Genomic DNA, 14252 nt, shown 5'->3' with positions numbered 1-14252 from the left:
GTAAAAAAGAGGAAGCTCAGCCATATGTACAAACATATTTATGTATGTGTATTTATAAACACACAGCTTTTATTTATAAACACACGTCTTTGTGCACACGCCCACCAGGCACAGGGATATCGCTTTGATTCATGGCGTTTCATACAGGCTGATGTGTTTGGACATAACAAATATTGCATTACAGGTTCTGCCATGTCAGATACTGATATAGATGCCTCTAGTTGAGGTTCACCTCTCTGAAGTGGAGGTTATATTTTCACCCATGTTCTGTCTGTCAACAGGAAACACTTGAGAGCAGATTTCCCCGAAGGTGACTGGCCTCGGGCTGTGACACAATTTGATTTGTTGTTGTTAATCCAAGCCATTTCTGAGCTGAGATCATTTCTGAGATCAGTCAAGATCAAGCGTTTTTCTTTTTTTTATGTTGGTGGCGTTGATTTTTTTTTATTCTGAAAAAGACTTGTAAATCATTGATGTCAAAGTGAATGTTTAAAATAAAAAAATATATCTATATCTGCTCTGTTTAGAGTGCTATCATAAATCTATCCTCCATTTACAGTGTCACATTTTGATTGACTGACAGTACGGCTCATATTGTAGTTATAGTTTACTGTGCACGATGCACATGTCATGTGTGTTCTATTTGTTCCATTTATTTATTTGGCTTCAGGCTTTTTTCACCACGTGTTTATATCAAATGTAGCAACGCTTTATGTTTAACACTGGACTATACTACGACTACATATTACTGTATGTTGGAGCATTACAGCATTTTATTCTTGCAGCACCTTTCAAAAAAATTACAAAACATTAATGAACGGGGGGAAAAAAGCAAATAAACAGCTAAAAACCTTCATTGGAGATAATCTTTAATGCCTGAATAATTCATGGACTTTTGGCTCTGTATAAAACCATAATCATACAAAAATGTGTGGCTATGATCCAAAAGATTTCAACCACAAAAGGTGATTAACAAGGTTTTCATTGCCTGTGTGTGAAATGTGATGTTACAAATGCACCAGAAACAAAACGGGGTTGGATGAAGGAGAAGAAAACAACACAATGAAGGTCTTTAACATCAGTCTCTCCTTCAAACTCAACAGTGAGTGAATGATTTCAAACCACTCATACAATCAAATGAGAGAAAAATAAAAGGTATTATTCAGTTGGTATTAGGGGTATTATTCACCCCTAGATGTCCCCAAATCTTCAACACGCGTTCTATAGGGAAGTGTCTGAAATGCTGTATGTTTGATCCAGTGGTGAGTTTTGTTCCTTATACCAAACCTCCGGTGTTGTGTTGTGAAATAACATTCTCCATTTGTAAGATCGAGAGTCCGTCAAGAGGGTAAGTGATGTTTCACTTTTACATATAAAAAAAATAATCTTAAAACATATAAAGACTAATACAGCATGTTGTGGTTAATATTAGGGTAACTCTTGCCAGCAGATCAGTGCAGGCAAACAGGAAGTAAAGGAACACCCGTCATTTTCATTTTACAGAGGAAATGTGGAAATGAGCATGATTTGACACACTACTGTCAGAGAAGCAGTCGTCGTCTGAGCAGGTCAGTGATTTTGCTGGCCAGAAACTGTTTGATTAATCTATAATCTTCAAAAAACACTTTCTTTTAGGTAAAACAATTGCCACTTTCTAAATCCCAATGACTGCACTTAAGGAGACGCTGTGGTTAACACTGGAGGATTTGAGGGACGATGAATTCAAGCAGTTCAAGTGGCTGATCCACCAGGTGGATATTGTGCACACAATCATCCCACACCATGATCCCTGCCCGGCCATTCCTGTGGCCAGGCTGGAGAAGGCCGACAGGCAGGACACCGTTGCTCAGATGGTGCAGTTCTATGACCTTCATGGAGCTCTGGAGGTCACCAGAGGGCTTTTGATCAAGATCAACAGAAATGATCTTGTGCAGCAACTATCAAGCATCACTTCAAAATCAAGAGGTCAGGACACTTTGAGTAAAATCTCTTCACTCCTGTAACATCCCTTTAATATATATATCACTATCTTGAACAGATGTGGTCGTTAGTACACATCTGTTTACATGCCTGTAAATGAATAACATTAGCCACTGTCTCCTCTGTCTCTTGTGTTTGACATCAGCACCAAAACCTCCACAGCTGATCACATCACACCAACAAACTCTCCAGTCTAATCTTCAGAACCGCTTCATGTGTGTTCAGGAGGGAATGTCAGGTACGCAGGACAAAAAGCTTCTCGTTGACATCTACACAGAACTCTACATCACAGATGGCGGCAACTTGCAAAACCACCGAGTACACGAGGTCAGGCAGATTGAGATGGCATCAAGAAAGACAGCCGCAACAGAGACATCAGTCAAACCCAAGGATATCTTCAAACACCCGTCTGGAAAACACATACCCATACGGACAGTGCTGACCACTGGGAATGCAGGGATTGGGAAAACATTTCTTGTCCAAAAGTTCATCCTTGACTGGGCTGAAGGACGAAGCAATCAGGATGTGCATCTCATATTCCCCTTCACCTTCCGCCAGCTGAATTTGCTGAAGGGAAAACGGTTGTGCCTCTCCAAATTCATCCACAAATGTATCTGGGAAACCAAAGATATCAAAGAGGACACACTGAATTACATTTTCGCCCAGTTACAGAGGTCAGGAAACACCAACTATGACAAGAGTAAATTCAAACTCCTCTTCGTGTTGGATGGACTCGATGAGAACCGTCTTCAGCTCGACTTCACCGCCAAAGAGAAAACAGTAATTGATGTGACAAAGTCAATAAAGATAGAAGGACTGCTGGTGAACCTCATCAGAGGGACTCTGCTCCCATCCTCTCGTCTTTGGATAACAACACGACCTGCCGCAGCCAACCAGATCTCCATGGAGTTTGTTGACATGGTGTCAGAGGTGAGAGGGTTCACCGACCAACAGAAGGAGGACTATTTCACCAAGAGATTCAGCCACGATGAGCATGCGAGAAGAGTGATCTCCCACATTAAGGCATCACAAAGTCTCCATATCATGTGCCACATTCCAGTCTTCTGCTGGATCACCGCTACGGTGCTGGAGGACGTGTTGAAAAGCAGTGGGGAAGTGGAGCTGCCCAAGACTTTGACCGGGATGTACACCGAATTCCTGGCTTTTCAAATGAGACAGACCAAAGAGAAGTACGGCACAAAGAAGAGCATTCTCTACATCCAGTCACTTGCAAAACTGGCTTTTAACCAGCTGGAGAAAGGAAATATAATCTTCTATGAGCAAGACCTAAATGAAAGTGGAATTGATCTCAGTGAAGCCTCTGTGTACTCTGGAGTGTTCACGCAGATCTTCAGAAGGGAGTGCTGGAAGAAGAAGGACAAGAGCAGAATGTTCAGCTTCATCCATCTGAGCATTCAGGAGTTTCTGGCAGCTTTTTATGTGTGGTTATCGCTCATTAACAACGGCAAGAATGTGATGGCTGAATCCCAGTCTACTTCCAAAAGTCCGTGGATGTTTTTCAACAAAACATCTCCAACAGAGGTCCAGAGAACTGCAATTGACAGGGCCTTGGAGAGTCCAGGGGGACACCTGGATTTGTTCCTCCGTTTCCTGTTGGGCCTCTCACTGCAGACAAATCAAGATCTTCTGACAGACCTGCTTCACCAGAAAAACACGAGTCCAAGCAGTAATCAAGAGACAATCCAGTACATCAAAAAGAAGATCAAGAATCCATCTGCAGACAGAAGCTTCAACCTGATTTACTGTCTGTATGAGCTCAATGATCATTCTCTCGTGGAGGAGATTCAAGAGTACTTGAACTCTGGAAACCTCGCAAAAAGATTTCTTTCTCCTGCTCAGTGGTCAGCTCTGGTCTTCATCCTTCTGTCTTCAGACAAAAAGCCGGCTGTGTTTGACCTGAAGAAATACTGTGCCTCAGAGCAGGGTCTTCTGAGGCTGCTGCCAGCCTTTCAAGAATCCACGACATACCTGTAGGTACATGTATAACATTAAGAGTATCAAATGTGTTTTTAGTTGTTTGAAATAGATCATTCTTCCTCCATTAATCTTCATCAGGCTGAGTGGCTGTAATCTGTCAGAGAGCTTCAAAGCTGTAGCTTCAGTTCTGACCTCTGAGGAGTCTAATCTGAGAGAGCTGGACCTGAGCAGCAACAATCCTCTTGACACCGGAGTTGCAGTGCTCTTTGCTGGACTGGAGAGCCCACACTGCAGAGTCCAGTCACTCAGGTCAGCTCTATTTCATCGTGATCGTGAAAAAAATATGCATGTGGCAGTACATTAAGGTTAAAGCCATCATTTGTTCTGTAATCATTTATTCTAGAACATGCTCATATCCAATGGTCATTTGGAGGAAAGCAAAACAAGCCTTCAAGCAGTTTTACTCATGACACACCTGACCTTCCATAATCCTTTATCGTACCCATTTGTTAGTCTATTTTAGCTGCTAAATTTACTGCCACCACATCTGCTGTCCTGTATTAGAGTTGCTGCCAGTTGATTCCGCCCCATCACAATCTCAGCAACACCTGCAGGCTCCAACAGGGAGTTGGAATATTTGTTCATCAATACTGAGTATCTCTATGTAATCATGGGGGGAGTGAGATGAGAGCCTTGACACCAAATCCAAACTAAAATATGCTGCAATAAACATTTCAATCTATTTGTTTTTGTCACATTTTTCAGGTTGAGTGACTGTAACCTCACAGAGACAAGCTGTAAAACTCTGGCCTCAGTTCTCAGCTCCAGATGCTCTACTCTGCGAGAGCTGGACCTGGGGAACAACAACTTGCAGGACGGAGGAGTGAAGCTGCTCTGCGCTGGACTAGAGAGTCTGCACTGTTCACTGGAGTCTCTCAGGTTAGAATCCAATGCTACGAGTACATGAAAAGACCTTTTTCATGTTCCACTGCACCTTCCAAAAATTTCAGATGCAGAGTTGAATGTGTTTTCATGTTCTTTAAGGCTGCATTTGTGTAAGCTGTCATGGGTGAGCTGTGAAGCTCTGGCCTCAGTTCTCAGCTCACAGTCATCTTGTCTGAAACTGCTGGACCCGAGTAACAACGACCTGCTGGATTCTGGAGTAAAAGCTCTCTCTGCCGGACTGGGATGTCCACAGTGTAGACTGGAAACTCTCAGGTTAGAAAGTCCTGAATGTTTTGTTTTTTTAAGTGGGCAGAAACAACAACCTGGTGTGGCCTCTGTGTGTAGGTTGTCAGGCTGTCTGGTGACACAGGAAGGCTGTGTCTCTCTGGCCTCAGCTCTGCGCTCTAACCCCTCCTCTCTGAGAGAACTGGACCTGAGCTACAATCATCTAGGAGATTCTGGAGTGATGAGCCTGTCTGCTGGAGTGGAGGACCCACAGTGGAGACTGGACACTCTGAAGTATGGAGAGACAGAATTCACACATTGTTCCTGGTTAAAGGGATAATTCAGGTTTTTGAAGTGTGTTCTTTCTCATGAACCAAAGTCAATAGAGAAAATCAGCAATTTTACATCACGACATTCGCAAGCTGTGTCTCATTCACTCATTCATCTTCTACCGCTTTATCCTCCACCCATCCAATCCCAGCTAACATAGGACGGGGTCACACCCTGAACAGGACACCAGTCCATCACATCACAAAGCTTTTTATACTATACTACATCTAGTCCAAACTCGGGGGGGATCAAACCTACAACCTTACGGTTTGCTGGACAACCTGCTCTACCATCAACGCACAGTTACCCCCTTTTTAACTTTGATGAATGTGATCCTTTTTTTTGGATTTTCCTACGCGACTCAGACGTCCCAGGTGAGGCAGTAGTGGACCAGCAGCTCCTGTGTCTCTGGACTCTGGTGCAGGAGAGGGAGCAGTTTGCAAATAACATAGAAGTGTGTCCTGCTGGCAGCTTTGTTTTTAATGACAATTAGAGTCAGTGTCCTAAGCTAATACAACCACACTTCAATTAAAATGCCTGAACTATCCCTTTAAAGACTCTTCTTTAAAGCTGTAAAATGATTTATGGGAAATCTCTCAAATCAAATGTTATAAATTGCTTAACTCCTCGTCTTTTCCAAGGGTCGACCCTAGAGTGCGCTGGTTGAAATCCGGTCTTAAGAAATGTAAGTATGTACTGACATGATCAGAATTCTTGGGAATAAATGGGAACGAAAATTTGGTTATATAAGAAAACGGGTTGAGAAGAAAAAACAGTATTTCTGAAAAATGTTGTTGTGTTGAAAACCAACCTGTTATCTACTGTTAACCATGAGAGTCGACGATGCATACTGACAGTGTTTGTTCTTATGGAACAGTGTAATACTAACCTGGCAGTTTGTCATTTCTTTAGTTGACCTTTAGATGCAGATGACCATACAGGTGCACAATAATCCAGGTGACATAAAATTAAAGATTTAGCCACCTGCCCCACGATGTATGCAGGGGCATAAGACATTTCCTCACCATGGAGATACCGCAACCCATTTTCTTCACTATAGCATCAATATGTTCTGCTCATGAGAGCTGACTATCTATTATTGTGCCCAGTAATTTTACCTTATTACCTGTTCTATAGGTTCCCCAACCAAGTTCAGACTAATCCGTGGTGCAGATGACAGTTTATGACTCGATCCCAAGATAATTGATTTGGTTTTCAACATGTTCAGTACTAACTTATTTTGTTTTATCCGATCAAAAACCCTTTTCAACTCAGCTGATAAAACATTGTTTCTGCAGCATAATACAATGTGGAATCGTCGGCATACATTCATAACATGACCCGTGTCTTGTGGTTTCCATCAGATGCCTGTGAACTCACGCTCGACCTGGACACAGCACACCGAGACCTCGTCCTGTCTGACGATCACAAGGGAGTGACGAGGAGGAGAGACGAACAGCCGTACCCAGATCACCCCGACAGGTTCTCTGGCTGGTGTGAGCTGCTGTGCAGAGAAGGTCTGACTGGTCGCTGTTACTGGGAGGTGGAGTGGAAGGGACGGGTTTGGATTGCAGTGTCGTACAGAGGGATCGGCCGGAGTGGGAAAGGCATCGACTGCTGTTTCGGGTGGAATGAGAAGTCCTGGTGTCTAGAGTGCACTGATGACCAGTACTATAGTTGGCATAATAAAATAATAACAAACGTACGGTTTCATCCCCTCAGCACTTCCAGGATAGCAGTGTATCTGGACTGGCCTGCTGGCATGCTGTCCTTCTACAGAGTTTCCTCTGAAGCACTCACCCACCTCCACACCTTCTATTCCACATTCACAGAACCCCTGTACCCAGGCTTCTGGGTCGGGTTGAACTGCTCGGTGACTCTGTGTCAGATGGAGGACGAAGAGATTGGCGCCTGCTTGAACAAACAATAAAATAATGCCTGCTACATTCAGACCATTGTCCAGTACATTCACACAATGCTGATGAAGCCTGTCAACTGTCTCTCAGTGTTTTGCTTTCATGTCTAAATTAAAATTAGAATTAGTTTTAATTCACTTACACCAATCCCTGTTAGTGAATTACATACATACACACATAAACCGGGCACAGGAGCGCCGGGCGAGGCCCAGCCCTGGACCTGTCCCAGGATGTGAACCGGCAACCCTCCGTTTACAAGACTATTTCTCTTTCACTTGGTCAGTGCGGCACCCAGAATGCACTGACAGACGGAGGCTCAGAAGCATAACAGCGAGTGACTGCAGCTAATGCAGCTACAATAGGGACCATAGGGTCATCCGTGCTGAGAGCTCTGCAGACTCACCTGAGGAGTGAGGACAGTGATGTCGCTGCTCGACGCTTAAAAACGGCAAGAAACTCAGACAAAAGGTTTCCTCCAAATCCTCATCCTGGTTCAAACAGCCTCTGTTCGTGTCTGACTGTACTTACTGTGAAAGTTTAAATTTAATTTTTTCACTCCTGCATGGCTTGGATTTGGTTATGTTGCCATTTAAAAATGATAATTGTGACAATGAAAATAAAATGATTATATAAAAACTTTTACTGTTAAAAAAAAAAAGGTCTGAAAGGAGAATCAGCCCCAAGAAATCTAAACATTATCAAATGTGGCCCCTGGTTTGGACACCCCTGGCTTATGGTGTAGTGGTACATCACTGTCAGTGGTGGAGAGGGACATTCTGATTAAATTAAACATAATTTCACTTTGCCAGTTCACTTGAGTTCTGTCAGTGAGTGCAGTGGTAATAATACTGGACTGTATGTGCAGTCAGTGTCAGTTCTGGAGATTTCAAAGGACGTACCACTAGATGGCGCTCTGGCCCAAACATTTGAAGGATGCTCCTGTGTTGTTTTTTATAGAAAGAACCTTTTTGGTTATTCAAATCCAAACAATTGTATTCACGTGGAAACATCTGAGATCTGATTGAACAATGAAATATTGTGTTTTTCTTTCATGTTACTTTACAATCAAATCAGCTACAGTTTACATTGAATGGTAACAATATACAGTATGTTAAAGTTAAAGTTAATGTCCATTCCCACTTTAGACTGGAATCCCCAGGTCACCTTTTGTTACACACCCACATATTGAGTTTTTAAACCCGTGTCCTGGATCATGATCAGTCAGATTATCTAATATGGGGGGGGGGGGGGTTATGTATAAAACAACATCATATCTCCCGTCACCTTCTCATCACTCACTCACCGGTGTTTCCTTGTCTTTCTCTCCTGCTTGTTGATACAGCTGTGTGTGTATGTGTGCATTTGAAATTGAAACGATAAAGCCAATCAATCCATTTCCACGTTAGCCAATAATTCTCAGATAAATGATCACTCCCATCCACCTCCACAGTCTTTGCCCCGGGTAAAGTTAATCAATCACATTCTCGTTCATATTAATTATAATATATGTTTGTGAAGACCAAACATTGTATAAACCGTAGGAAGTGGAATTTTAAGAGCTGTTTGAAGGTTAAGACTTGGTGTAGAATTAGATTTAGGTTAAATCCCAATTCCCCCCCTGACTCTCACAAAATTGTAACAATGTGTCAAGTATAACATTTATTGAAAGAAACATCAATATTAGAACAAACGTTTCACTTTTCCTTCAATAATTGGCTGCATGTACAAATAACCCTTTTGCTTTAGCAATATAAATAACCTCAATATTGCTTCCTGAGAAAGCAATTATCAAATATTAAAAACTATAACAGCGTCATTTAAAAAAAAAAAAAAAAAAAAAAAACACATTTGGATTCTCTTGGCTTTTGGTAGTCGGAAATCATCGTTCTCTTCGGCTGACGTTGGCTTGTCGTTAGTTTCCGAAACATTGCACGGTTTTCTTTTGTCAGAAACTTCTCCATCCTCCAAACCTTGTCACGACACCAGTAGTTTTGTTGTGGTACGTCACTAAAAATGAGTCTGGGGTTACCTAAGGCAAGACCTAAAGCTCCACCTGCTAAACTTTAGTTAGGACTAAAGAAACAAAAAACTGAACTCATGCCCCCCCAGGGGGACTGGCCCCACAGTTTGAGAAAGGCTGGGTTAGAGTAAGGGTCTAGGGAATGCATTATATCTATGAGTGTCCTCACTTCGAATGCTGAGCAAACGTGTGTGTGTGAAGATTACTGTTACTTACCGAAGATACCACAGTGGGCAGGTGTAGCAGTTAATCATTTTTACATTTTTAAACTGAAATTCAGAATCCAAAACTCAAGTGTTCAGCTCTTCTTCTTCAGACAGAGAGGTTGATTAGTTAACTCAGCTCAGCTGAGCTTAATCAACTCAACTGGTGCTGCTCCTGCTGAAGCTCTGCCCCGCCCCTTCTCTCTCCTGCAGCTGACTGACCACGCCCACCTCCACAGTGTAAAATACATTTTTACAATAATTTGAACCAATTTTGTCTTTTTTTTCATCTGTGAAGATTCTCTGCCTCTCACGTTATATCTGTTTAATTGTTGCTGCTCTTATTATTAGAACACAGAGCATTTAGGCTGATTTTTTTCTTTTATTAAAGCGTATATACAGAGGCTATAAGAATGTGAAATATACAGTGTCTTATATCCCTTTTTTATCCAGCACTACCTATAGGCAATCTGATGACATGATTTTTTATTTATTTATTTTAATTTTCACCAACTATATAAACACACCCGAGCAAAACAGGTTTGAATTTGGAAATACGTCACAATTCAACATTGGCTGGGCTCATTTTTATGAACAAAAATAAAATAAAAGTGTTCTGTGTTGTGACTTCTGCACAAGTATCACAAGTATCACTACTCGACGACACAAAACAAGCAAGGAATTAAAGAAAGGTAAATAAAAGGACTATAGTGTATGCACATTATGTACATGAATGAAGGCTAGATCATTGTGCACGTTGTAGGTAGATGCAATAAATAAATATAGTGTATTGTCAATTATCAGACTGAGTAAAGAATATAACTATTGCAGAGGATTATGCACTGGTGCACAGGCAGTAGGCACAAGATGGTGGAGGTGGTGGAAGTTAAGGTAGTTACAGTGCTACATACAGAGTTGTATTTTTGCCACTGTCAGGCAAAACTGCTTCTGGCCTCGGCTACACACTTATTGGAATGTGGCCTTGACTCAGTGAGCATATTTCTAAAATGTCAAAGTTTTAACTCGTTTTAACCGGAAAGGATTTTGAAAATTACACAAAGGGAAGCTTCAGCAGGAAAAATGTGCATAATTATACTTAATAAAATACTTTATTCCTTTTCTCTTGTGCCGGGAACAACAGCAGCGAGTGCAGTTAGTGAAAGCAAAGCAACGCTCCACTCGAGGAATTGGTCCCGAGCCGTGAAACGATGAAGTAATTAGTCACATGCATCTTTCCTTCTGACACTAATTCAATAGACGTTTGCAGGTTTGCATGCATTTTTGTTCCCATACAGTAACGGCTGTAAATTCCATACATCAGTATATTACATGTAAGCTTACACACCCAGACACGGATTCACTGAGTCAGAATCTGACACACACACATGTTTACACGCTTACACACTGCACATGCGTGTGCATGGCCAGAGCCCCCCCCCCCAGCAAGGCAGAGGTCTCTGCAGTGAATGATGGAGAGATCTCATTATAAACCGAGCAGAAGCATCCACTCGTGTTTACTGCCAGTATTTATTACTATTACCTGGAACGGTGCCGTGCTACAGGAGGCATCTCAGCCAGAACATATGGAGCAAATTAAGGCGCTTGTAGGATTCGGCGCTTCTGGGCTGAGTCTGGGTCTGGGATGACACGTTTGAGAAAAGTGCATGCATATATTGTCACATGCATACATATACACACACACTCGTAGGTCTCTTGAGGGAGCAATTGTTGTTTTTTCATCTGTTTTCTTTTGTATTTCCAGCCCTTTTAGCACAGTGAGGTGACAAGTGTGGTACAAAACGGTAAATGTATTTCTATATTATATAAACGGGCCCAGCAGAGACTATACTTCCTGAGGAAGCTGAAACAAACCTCTCTCCCACCCAGCATCCTCACGACCTTCTACAGAGGTGTAGTTGAGAGCGTCCTGACATACTGCATCTCCACATGGTACTCCAGCTGCAGTATGTCAGACAAAAAAGCCCTGCAGAGGATCATCAGGGGGGCGGAGAGGGTCATCGGAGTTTCCCTCCCCTCTATCGAAGAACTATTCCAGTCCCGCTGCAAGAAGAGGGCACTGACCATCGTCAATGACCTCTTACACCCTCTCAACAAACTCTTTGAACTGCTGCCATCAGGCAAACGCTTCCGGAGCATAAAAGGCAGAACCAACAGACTGATCAACAGCTTTATTCCACAAGCTGTCAGAATGCTGAATTGCTGATATGAATCTGGACGACAATCATTATTGCACCTTAATCTGCTCTGCTCTATTTCTCTCCAGCCTTGTTTTCTTCTTTTTACATAGCATTTCACTTGGCACTTTAACTGTACTGCGATGTTTACATTGATCTCAACACTGACAATTGCTGCTTAACGTCTTAGGGAAGTGTGAATGTGCGTGTGCCGGGGGAGGGGGGGGGGGTGTAAATGTGTATTTAAATATTTAAATCTTTGGATCCCTGGGAAATGCTCTCTCTTTTTGTTGCACTACTTGTTGTATGTACAGCTTAATGACAATAAAAGTGATTTGATTTGATTTGATTTGATTTGATTTGATATACTGACCCTGAACTGCTTTATTGTATTTCCTATTACATTTCCAAGGTCTGCTCTTACAGGTGTCTCGCCATTCACTCGGTTCATGTTGAGAGCTTGTGCAGTCGTTTTTTAAGAAGACTCAGAGTGTATGTTTGCTGGAGAGCTTGGTCAGATATGGAACGTCAGCATGGTTAAAGGTAACCTGACTGTACGACTAAAAACTGAGCTCTCCAGGTTGGTACGCGAAGACGAAGTACCTGTCCCTTCAGACAATCTACGAGTTCTCAGAGGCTTGTGACGGACCCATCTCATGTCCACCACACCAAGCTTTAACCATCCGGCACACGTAATCTCAACTGTTTTAAAAACTAATATGTGCCAATTTCCAGAATCAAACTTTCATATAAGACTGCTTGAGGTCATAGAGGTCACTGTGCAATAGACTCATGGTATTTTTGTTATCATTATTTTAGTATTTAGTAAGGGGTTTCTGCAATATGTGTATATGCAGTGTTGTAATGTAACAAAGTACACGTATCTGTACGCAACTTTTACTTTTACAGACAAGACAGAGAGTTGATATTATGGTATTATATATTTATATAGAGCTTGATGAGCAGCTTTACACTACAGTTTTCACCCATTCACATGCTGCAACATGGGGTTAAGTGTCTTTGTTCAAGGACACATATAGACCAGCAGAGCCAGGAATTGAACCCACAACCTACACTTTTTTTTAAACTTTTACTTCTAAAACTTAAGTACATTTTATATCAGAAAATGACATTTGATACTTAAGTACAGTAAATGTCATATACTTTAAGCTAAATAAAAAAGTGACTTCAACGTCTACCAAAGTCATTGTCTGGTAAGATTTTACTCCCTTTAATCCCTTTAAGGTCATTTATACAAGACTGTGTAGATGCACTGTTCAATTGTTAAGTGTTATATTTTGTCATTCGAGTCCAAGACAGATTTCCGCATGGGAACAATAAAAGTATCCTGTATGGTTTAGACTTTATGGATTACAGAACAGTATATGGTTTTAACTAAAAACCATATAGTGTATAATACTGTATAATAACTAAAATGTTTAGGCACGAGCCTTTCACTTTACATATGTATACTACTACATACACAGCTCTATTATGTCGAACTAACCTGTATGTCTTATTGACAAGAGGAAGAATCATGTACCCAGGTGAGTAAGTTAATGTACAGCATGAATGAGGACACACATGCAGCTGTATATGAGGCTGTACATCCTGAATCTGACAAAGAAGACAACTGTGATGAGCAGGTGAAAAAATGGCTTTATCTGCTGCGTCTTGTTATTTCCAGATCCTATGGGACATGATCATGTGCTTTAAAAACCAGTGTGTGTCTCTATTATTAGTTACAAGGAATAATCAAACTCTGTCTGAGCTCAGTGCCTTTTTTAAAACATGTTTTACGGTTCATTTAAATACTCTGAGAGACTTTTATGACATGTTGTTTTTTCTTAAATTGAAATAATCCATTTGAACTGGTGCATTTTTTTTTTTTTTAGGATCTGCGAGCTTTAATAGAAAAGTTAAATAAAGTTTAACCAGAACCATACATGTCATCTGTATCATTGTCATGTGTATGAACTGGTTGCACCGGTCGGTTAAATCCCTGCAGGTTTCCACGTCAGCTGTGATATTTTTACCATAGAAAAATGCATCTTTTATTGTACTAAGAATAAAACAGTCAAATCAGGCAGACACACACTAGAAGAGAGAGTGGAGGGCATCACTGCTCCCTTGTGATGAGGGGGAGCAGAAAGCCTGTTGTTGTCTGACGCTGACAACAAAGAACAGCACTTAATCAGCATGCAATGAGTTTCTAGATGATTTATTTCTTTGAATTGTCTGCATGCCATTATTGTGATTTGTCATTGTCGCCATGATTATGGTGATTCTGCATTCACTGGATCTTCTGCTCCTATACTGTGTCTTAAGGGCAGTGGAGAAAGACTTTCAAGTATTTAGGCCTTAAATGGATTTGAGAAGTTTTGCAGTTTGTCTGCACTTCCCACTCTCCGTGATTCCTCTGCTCACCCCGAGAGAGCGGCAGAGGTGACAGTCAGACTAATGTCTCTTATTTTGTTTGCTAAAAACTGCTCCCTCGGTG

The 14252-nt window shown here is 41.6% G+C and overlaps 1 protein-coding gene across 1 annotated transcript; it reads left to right on the top strand.

The window, feature by feature from the left end:
* Positions 1–1571: 1571 nt before the first annotated feature.
* On the top strand, positions 1572–7365 carry LOC131474842 (NACHT, LRR and PYD domains-containing protein 3-like). The gene is made up of 8 exons (XM_058652534.1): positions 1572–1965; positions 2126–3971; positions 4057–4227; positions 4684–4857; positions 4963–5136; positions 5209–5382; positions 6060–6103; positions 6783–7365. The coding sequence occupies exons 1-8, from the start codon at positions 1665–1667 to the stop codon at positions 7346–7348; spliced, it is 3450 nt and encodes a 1149-aa protein (XP_058508517.1). The 5' UTR covers positions 1572–1664; the 3' UTR covers positions 7349–7365.
* The last annotated feature ends 6887 nt before the right edge of the window (positions 7366–14252 follow it).

The sequence above is a fragment of the Solea solea genome, chromosome 16 (assembly GCF_958295425.1).
Source record: "Solea solea chromosome 16, fSolSol10.1, whole genome shotgun sequence".
NCBI lineage: Eukaryota > Metazoa > Chordata > Actinopteri > Pleuronectiformes > Soleidae > Solea > Solea solea.
This window is presented reverse-complemented; position numbering and strand designations above follow the sequence as displayed.